The 9420-nt window shown below is 35.2% G+C and overlaps 1 protein-coding gene across 1 annotated transcript; it reads right to left on the bottom strand.

Annotated features, from left to right (window-relative positions):
- Positions 1-899: 899 nt before the first annotated feature.
- LOC148820986 (prolyl 4-hydroxylase subunit alpha-2-like) lies at positions 900-9199 on the bottom strand. The gene is made up of 14 exons (XM_088932474.1): positions 9118-9199; positions 8135-8231; positions 6895-7046; positions 6437-6574; positions 5425-5664; positions 5140-5318; positions 4739-4915; positions 4376-4446; positions 3524-3623; positions 2737-2790; positions 2475-2537; positions 1692-1760; positions 1240-1336; positions 900-970 (listed from the first exon to the last, which is right to left on the bottom strand). The coding sequence occupies exons 1-14, from the start codon at positions 9197-9199 to the stop codon at positions 900-902; spliced, it is 1590 nt and encodes a 529-aa protein (XP_088788600.1).
- Positions 9200-9420: the final 221 nt, after the last annotated feature.

The raw sequence follows: 9420 nt of genomic DNA, 5'->3' as shown, positions 1-9420 counted from the left end.
TTATTTAGTTTGTGTTATTTTGATATTTTTAAACAATATTTGTTAGTTGTAATTTGCCTCTAGTTACTCTTTCAGCAGAGCTGCGCTAGAGAATAAAGAACTCAAGTGACAGTATAATCCAGAAGAGTCTGGAGAAGGACATCTGGGGAAGAAACAGTAGGGTTTGGACAGGTTGACAGAGAGGGGGCAGTGACTGTAGTGATCCGGTGCATGGGGGAAACACCAAGGCAACCAAATCCAGGGAAGTCCAAAAGGGGTAGTCAGGGTGCAGTCCGTTATCCAAAAGCCAGGAGATCCATCCAAGATGAAGACGATTAAAACCAGGGAATGGGGAACTAGGACCAGGAACACGGAAGATAAAAAATATTGGGACTAGGTGCTCTGAGCCCCGGGCTCAGAGGTCAGGACATTGGGGTGAAGGTCTTTGCCTTCAGGCTTCCCCTGAAGCCTGGTAGTAGGTGGGCCTTCGGGTGTCCATCTTCCAGAGCTGAGCCCGGAACTACAGAGGTGCCTGGCTTATATAACAAAAAAAAGGAGGAAACACAGCTGAGAGTACTCAAACTAAAATTAATCCAAAAGGGTAGGAGAACTCTCTAGAGGAGGGATGACGACCATGACACAAATTGAATGCAGAGTGCTAAAAAACAGGTTTACTGTATTTATCAAATCATTCTTAATGGGAGGCTTTACAATTCTTTAGAGACTTTTATGTACTGAAATGATAAACATCAAGTATGTTCAGAGAGTAATAATGTTTCCTTAAAGGATATCAATCAGAAGTCAGATCTACAGTCTGAAGAAATGTAATTTGAGATTCTGATATTTTAATATTTTGTTAGGCAGTAACACCATGAAATGCCCAAAAGCACAGGGAGCAGTAGTGACAGGAGAAGACATACTCAGTCAACTTCAGATAAACCACACCTTCGTCTGAACTCCTGGCCCCGTTCTCTGATCCACTTGTTTGCAACTGTAATCAGAATTCAGAATTGCATAAATTGGACCTTTCTTTCACAGTTGTACAGCTTAAAAGAAAGAAAATGGAAGGAAGAAGAAAATAAACAAGTAGCTAATGCTATCCTTTTTTTAGGACACAGTAAAATGGTATAATTGGAAATACTATTTTTACTTTATTTGTACTCTTCATATTTCTTTGGGACATCTTCACTCTTGGCTTGTCAGTTATGAAATGTTATGTCATTAACCCTCCTTACTAACGCTAGAGCATTCCCAACTCACCCCATTTGTTTCCTGTTAAAACTGGGCAAGCAGCATGCAGAGTTCTGTAATCATCTTCCCCATTTTGTAAAAGATTGTACCAGAACACAGCTGAACCCTCAATGAAAAAAACGGCATGTTTAAAATACAAAATGTAAGACACAAAGGGAAGCATATATTTTGTTATGCTCTGAGTTTACAAATAGTAGCACCTAATGTATATGTACAATTTAAAAATTATGTCATCTTACCAACCTCTAAAACTAGGAAATGTCACATTTCCCAGATACTATAAGACAAAAAAAACTTTGTTCTTGAGCAACTATGTCAACACAAAGCCAACATATACAGGTATAACATATATATATATATTGCATCTATATGAACTCAAATGAGTTTTGAATATATGGAAATGTAAGGATTGCTATATTAAAGGCTAGTGACAACCTCAACATGCAAAACATGATATTTACCTTTAAGGGCTGAACAGCAGCTCCAACATCTGGAAATACTGTAGCTCCCCCAAATTCTACATCACTCATCTGAAAGAGAAGCCACCATTGAAAAACAGCTGTATTGACACAATAGGAAAAAATGTATACTTCTGTAGAAACTGTCTGGCGCATTTAGTGTTCTGAAAATTTGTTTCATTTAAACAGCTGTACAGTATATTAGATTTTCACTTTGTTTTGTTGTGCAAAGATGTGTGGTCAAAAGCCGAAAAACGGAAAAACGGTTCTTTATCTGTTTCATCCCTCGGTTACGCAATCTGTAGTGTGCTGCTTTATCAGGAACTGACTGATAAAGCTCATTATTGTGGGTAAATCTGAAATCATGCAACCAGGAACTGTAGCTGAGCATTAATAACAATAGGTAAAGCAGTTTAAGAAATAAAGCACAGTATTAAACTTAGAATGCATATTTATACTTTCTAGAAATTCCTAGAAGATCAATATCTACAGAAAAAAAACATTAGAGTATGTAGTAGTAGAGTATATAACAGTATGTACAAACAACTGTTTGTAAGTAGTGGAAGAAAGTAACCATATTTTTTCACTGACACAGTTTTTCCAGTTAATCAGCTGTCTCATGAATGTCTGTACTACAGCTAAAAGAGGAGTGTTCTATCTGTTCAAAGAGAACTAATAGTGAATTAAATATAGTTACTTCGTTATTATTTTGTTTTCCATTTATAGTATATACTGTAAATTGAATGTCCATTGAATGGATAAATGTCCAGAGAAAATTATGCTTACATAATTTAAGAAAGTAGCAATCCTGTTCCCATTTGTCTTGTAGTTGGAGTCATTGACGTGCATCTGAAAAATATAGCATTTTCAGAATAGCATTTAACATTGACCTTGACACAAGATTAAATTTATTCAAAACTAAATTAGAAGAAACAGGAATGATACGAAAATGTGATGAATTATGCAAATATTATTCTTTTGCATTGACTACTCACATGTTACACAAAAAAAGTTTTTTTTTTTAATTATACTTATTTTTCTCTCTTACCCTGGGAAAGTCATAGTGTGGCTCATAGTGACCACCAATACCGTAGTTGGCAACCTGTATTGAGAAAAGTTGGAATGGATCTTGAAATAAATTGATTTCATTCTCTGCTAAACACTGACATTTATTGACAGCCTTCATTCTCTATATTTGCATCGCTACCCTATTTTGCTCAAAGTAAATATATGAGCAGGAACATAAAAGTACATTAATTCATCTATTCATTTTCAATACTTGTAAAGCTACCTGTTTCAAATAATAACTTTTTATTTACAAAGTGCCTTTCCAAATCCAAGGTTGCTGTACACAGTGATAAAGAAGAAAAAGAGAGAAAACGTACAATAAATAGTAAAAAAAACCCAAGAAAATTGTAAATTAATGTTACATAAATTGTAAGGCAGGTGACTTTTGAGTTTAAATCTGAGAAGAGTCAAAGAATTTGTCTCTTGACGTGTTTGAGGAAAGGCAGTGACAAAAGAAAAAGCCTGCGATTTAGTCCTAGGTACAGTGAGTAAATGACCAGCCTCAACTGAACTGAGCCTACAGAAGGAAACGTAAACATGGAGGAGCTCAGAGATGTATGATGGAGCCAGATTACTAATAGCCTTAAAAGTCAGTAACAAGGTAGTTTTGAATATGATCAAATAGCTAATACAGGTCAGAGCACAAGGATTGCACACTTGCTAATTGAATAATAATTCCAGATGTGGTGGCCATCTAGGCTACTTCTGCCTATTCTACAGATACCAGTGAAACTCTCTAAAAATAAGAGAGCTGTCTCAGGCAGTACCTGGAGATGTTCTGCTGTTTGCATGTCTAAGCCTGTAATATCAGCGATTCTTTGATTGACTCGAGAGACAACGGGGTCATCTTCTTCCATCAACCATGCGCTGAAGGACATTAAAGAAGAGAGGAAAATGCAACACAGGGAGTAAAAGAGACTGCTGTTTTTTTTCTCATTAAGCATTAACCACAACCACACATTTATATCTAATTTTGTTTTCACTTAATAAAAAATAAAATGAAGCTGTAACTTGCATTAGTGTTCTAATTAATAATTGAGCCATCTGCAACTTGTTCATTGAAGAATTCTGCAATAGGCAGCTTCTGATTTCTTTCACTGACTATCAGCACGATCATTAAAACAATTGAGGTGCTGGTTACTAGCACTGCAATAGAGAAGACTGGAAGTCTGGTAGTTCCGTTGCAGACATTCATGAATTTCCCATTTGAATTTGTAGTGTTTGAGTTATTGGGAGGTTTTTTTTGCTTTTTCAGAAAATGAATGATACATTTGGTGTGGTAAAAAGTCTCTGAATATAGCCATTACATACAAAAAGCCAAAACATATTCCAGGATGGTGTATACATATAAGTAAACATGTATGCATAACCCTAGACTCCATACTGTCACATTATGAATTATTATGAGAGACTTGCATGGAAATTTGTATACCTACTGTACAAATCATCATATGTTGCGCCTATCGCAGATCTTTACATCATAAGACAAAAGATCATAGTCTTAACGTACATAGCTGGAGCTGTACTGGATACGTAAGATAATTTGCATTATTTTTTAACAGCTTTCTTGAAAAAGATCAAAAGGAAACTGTTTAGAACTATTTCTCAAATTTACTCACCTTTTAGAAACTCTGTATTCAGCTATGAACCAGCCTCCAGTTTTCCTGTCTGCAACTCCAGCTCTTTTAAGCTGTGTTTGAGTTAAAAGACAGGCAGGGCTGAAGGGTAAATGACTTTAATAAAAATAAAATTAAACGTGAAGTGTAAGTCTTATTAGTGCCTCATGTTATCTTGGTTTTCTCACTATTACAATGTTTCATTAAATCACTTCATTAAATATTATATTTAAATGTATTTATTAAATAGGTTCACCTTAAAGGTGTTCAATAACTGGCATCAATTATTTTTGCAGCAGAATGAAAATGAAAAAAAAATATTAGCATTTCTTCATCGTTTCCTGACAACTGCTTTTTCTGGGTTACCTTAGGCCGGGATAATCGCTTTATTGTTTCCATTTCCTTTTCTGACAGAAAGTCATAATATCTGACGATTGGTGGATGGTCCCATTCATCCTCCTCCTTTATAGGTGCATATATTAGCCTGGGGTTTCTCTTCCCATTGTTGTACCTGCAGAACAGTGTGCTCTGTCTCCTCGGAGTCTACCATTAAAACAGACAATGGGTATGAAATGTTGTGCCTCATATGAAGGGGTTTACTCTGTTCTACTGTGGTAAATTGGACTGAAAGGAATAAACCAAAGTATAATGATGATAAAGCCAGTATAGGTACATTTATACAAGAAGATAGAGAAAAGTTTGAAAAACCCCAGCAAAACACAGTAAATTCATAGAATAAGCATGGAAACACAAGAACACCAACTCGCCATTTTTATGCCTTCTCCCCGGCAGAGTGCTTCATAGTATTCTTTGCCTTGCAAGAAGTTTGGCCCTTCAAAAAAGTCTAAGTTAGCAGTGGCACTTTGAGTCTCATTCCACCGTCGTAAACTTTCCTTCACAGTTTCATAATATTTAAAATAATTTAAAGCATTTTGATCACTGGGATCTGAAAAGAAAAAGACAAACATCAGAACATATAACCCACTGAGTAGGTGTAGGAAGGACATGGCAACCACATATTTCTTTTTAAAAAGACTTAATTTGATACCTACCCAGAGCAATTAATTGTCTGGTCATTTCAAGTGCCAAAGGCAAATCCCCTACTTGAAACACAAAGGGAATGAGAAAGTAGAGAATCTCCTTTTTTGTAATTACAGCTGACTTCCCCTCATCAAGTTCTTTCAAAGCATGTTGCATCCATAGAAAAGCGTACAAATATTTTTGTTTTTCATGGGCAATAGTAGCCAGATAATAGCTTTCATCTGGTGTCAGTAATTCAGTGTGTCCCATTCCTATAAAAAAACAAAACAAATTTGCAAATCATGTCATATACAACTAGGACTTACAGGGTCTTATTAAATTACGCAAAGTGATACAGGATATACACATGATTTGTTTGCATTTCCATTTTATTACTGTTTAATCATTGGAATTGCCATGATTAGGATGAACGAAGGTTTGTCTAAGACTGTTCTCTCTTTAAATCAAATTATTTTTTCTGGAAATATTATTATATAAAAAAAATCTAATTAGATTTGATCAAATTATTTTTAAGAGTCCTCAATAGTCCTCAAACTAAAAATTAATTTTAGACTACACTGAATGTCTGCAGATGGATTTCTCACACTGGTTATGTAATTGTTCCAGTTGGGTTTTTAAACCTACACCACAATGGATAAAAAAAAATCAGAATATCAGTCTAATCATGAGTTAGAAACCCTAGCCCAAAAAAATGTAAACCAATACTTTTTTTTTAAGGGTTGCGAATAACACTTTGTAAATCATTACAAAAAATCTATTAACACATCTGTATAAACAGATTTATACAGCATATTGATCATGTTATTGATGTTACTGATTGATATTGATGCTCTGTTAATAATTTGTTTATACAGTATGTTACAGGTTACATAAAATTTCTAAATAGAATTTGCAGCCCCTAATCTAAAATGTCATAAAATTTACCAATGTATTGCTGTTGCTCCAATGGCCTCTGGAGTTGCCTTGTAGACTAAGAGCTTTTACAACCATATTCAGATGGTTCTAATAGTCTGTAATTGTTACCTGGGATTTTTCCATCCATGATGCTCTGTGGATCCAGTCTGTATGTTTCTTGTAGTCTAACTAGACCCAGTGCTGCCCCGTCTACATCATCCTTGCTGGGAAAATGCTGGTACTTTAAAGAAAGTGAAGCCAAAAAATCTAAACAAAAATTGAATAAAGAATAATGGAAGCACTTTCACCATGATGAAGTGTCTCTAGCAGCTAGAGTAAAAGTGGTATGTAGCATTTCTTTATCTTAAACTCCTAGTGCCCAATTCAAGTGGCGTGCATATACCTGTAGGAAACTTAACATTTTATGTGTTTATTTAGTATGATGACTTATCTTGATGATTACCACATGAGTTGTTTCGTAATACAAAAATGTGGATAGTTAGGGCTGCGGCTTCAGTGTTTAATGGAAATTAAAAAGAAAGTTGAAAAACAAAATCATTTTTGACTCCTCCTCTTTTAAATCCTACCATGTGATGGATCCATCTTTATTAGTTTTTCCACAGCTCTCCAGTCGGCGTACATTCTCTTCATGAGCTTGTAAGCATTTAAGGGATTGCTTACACGTGTTTCAGGCATTTCTGAAAACGTGCCTGAGATTTCATCCATTACATCAACGGTCCTTTAAAATTAAAACACACAACTGTTTTAATAGGCTACTTAAACACCTAGTTTGCAATCACACATGGTCTGAGCCACTGCAATGTCACTGATTTTCAGTAGTTATTCATCTACTCTATGTAACCATCTAAGGAGCAAAACGTCAGTGAACTGCACAATGAATTTGCAGCGAGTAACATGGACAAAAATAAATTCAAATTATCAACAAGGATTTAAATGAAAAGGCTGATGATTTAAAAAATTCTGTTATTTACTGTAAATACATAAATGCAGGATAATATTCTATTAAGATTTTAGCTGAAATCTTGTTGTTAATGTTATTGTTTAAATGAAGCAAAGGAGAGAGGTTTATATTCCATGAGAGGTAAAAATATACATATACAGTGATTATGTTTCAAGATCAATAAACTGAAAGTTATAGTAGGAAATTAACTGAAACTGCATTTATTGCCAAGTAATTGAATATTAATAGAAAATATGAGTTTGATAGCCCCACAGTTCAGACTTAAGTTAGTTTTGACTGGATTATTGAAAGAGTAGTATGAGATATGGATTTTGTTCTAAGCCAGTTAACACAGTCTGGCCATGAGAAAAAGTCTGTTAAAACCAACTACAGGAGTCATTTCCCTCCCACCCCCCCAAACAATACACTGGCATGGTTGAGATCTACAGTAACTCCATTCACTCATCTGTTGTCTAATTGCTTCAGTCAATACAGTCTTAGGGGAGTTAAAGCCCATCCCGACCAGCAACAGGCACATGATAGGATGTATTCTGGACGGAAGACCAGTCCAGACAGACACGAACACAGACACACACACTCACCCCAGGGTCAATTTTCCCAGAACCCAATTCACCTACAAGTATGTTTTGGACTATGGGAGGAAACGGGAGCACCTGGAAGAAGCCCACACAAACATGAGGAGAACATATAAACTCCACACAGATAGTACACCAGGTCCAGAATTAAACCCAGGACCCCAGAAGCAGCAAAGCTAACCACCACTCCACTATGCTATCCACCCACAGGAACTCTTTGCTCTCAAATTTCAGATAGACACTCCATTTAACCATCAAAGCTAATTTTACCTTTTCAGTTGTTCTAAGTGGGTCTCTTCCTCTTTCATATATTCCTTTAAAGACTGAATGAAGTCTCTTTCCGTGGAAATCAGCTCTGCCACTTGGTCTAGAGAAATTACAGAACATAACACAACATACAACTTAAAAACAAAACAATCAAAAATGAACTACTGTATATTATTTAGATTTTCAGGTTCACAGTTAAGAAAGTTATATTCACAAGACACAATATAAATATCAATCATAGCACCATCTTTCAACATCAGGTGCAAGTGATTTAGCACAGTTACGAAACAGGTTAAAGCTTCAACATCTGTGAAGAATTCTGCATAAACAAGTATATCTAGTATAGTAGATTTGGGTAAGTAGCAATGTACTTGGAGTTTATTGTGAAGAGCATCTCCAAGTGGTTTAACTCAGACACCTCCTTTTTAAGGTTTATTAATGTTAAGATCAACAGAGGTAAACTCAGTATTGTATGACTAAACTTATTTCTACCTCATACAGTACTTTAGTAAACATACTTTTTTATTTCAAAATTAAGATAATGAGATACATAAAATGCAAAATATGATATTCTGAAACAGTTTTTTAAATGTGTTTGTTAGATCACCCTAAATAAATACTAAGGTGTATATACACCTTACACTATACACCAACAACAGGCCTGAATAAGAAGTCAACTACTTATTTCACATTGTTGTTGTTGTTGTTTTCTTATAGAAAAATGCTAAAATTGCACAGAACACAAAAGCCAAAGCTTCCAAATGTTAGAATATTATTTTATGGCGATGTTTTATGAGTTTGTTTGCTCATAGTTTTAAAGATTTATCAAATGATCCTGGCTTTTTTCGAGGTGAAACAAAAAAGAGCTGACTAATTGAAACAGTTATAGAAATTGGGTAATACATGCAAAAAAAAATAGGCAAAACCTATGAGTATGTAACATAAGTATGGTAACAGAAATGGTGGAAATCACCTCAGAATATTACCTATGGAGGAATAAAACTCATCCTGCACATGGCAGAAGATTACACCAGTAAAGAGTGAAGAAAGCAACCACTGGAACTTCATCTTTCAAAGTTGATGTCTTGATCCTGGAAAAAAATCCAGCAGTAATGGCTGTCAAAAAGGTGCCTGTATGCATTTTAAAAATACAAAATAGATTCCAGATAACATTCTGAACATTGTGCTAATGATTAAAAAAACTCCTGTCGAAGCACAGATCTCTCTCCATGAAAACATACCTGCTGTGAACAGCTCGAATGAAGTTGGCACTGTTGGGCAAGTATGTT

Source organism: Atractosteus spatula, chromosome 14, assembly GCF_055471065.1.
Source record: "Atractosteus spatula isolate fAtrSpa1 chromosome 14, fAtrSpa1.hap1, whole genome shotgun sequence".
Taxonomy (NCBI): domain Eukaryota; kingdom Metazoa; phylum Chordata; class Actinopteri; order Semionotiformes; family Lepisosteidae; genus Atractosteus; species Atractosteus spatula.
The sequence above is the reverse complement of the archived record's forward strand: the minus strand, read 5'-3'. Positions and strand labels throughout refer to the sequence as shown.

Coding starts and splice junctions, on each gene's coding strand:
- LOC148820986 (XM_088932474.1), bottom strand. CDS start 9,199: ATGAAGTTCCAGTGGTTGCTTTCTTCACTCTTTACTGGTGTAATCTTC. Junction 4,447..4,738: donor AGCGATTATCCCGGCCTAAG/GTAACCCAGAAA, acceptor ACTCAAACACAG/CTTAAAAGAGCTGGAGTTGC. Junction 971..1,239: donor TTTAACAGGAAACAAATGGG/GTGAGTTGGGAA, acceptor TTCTGATTACAG/TTGCAAACAAGTGGATCAGA.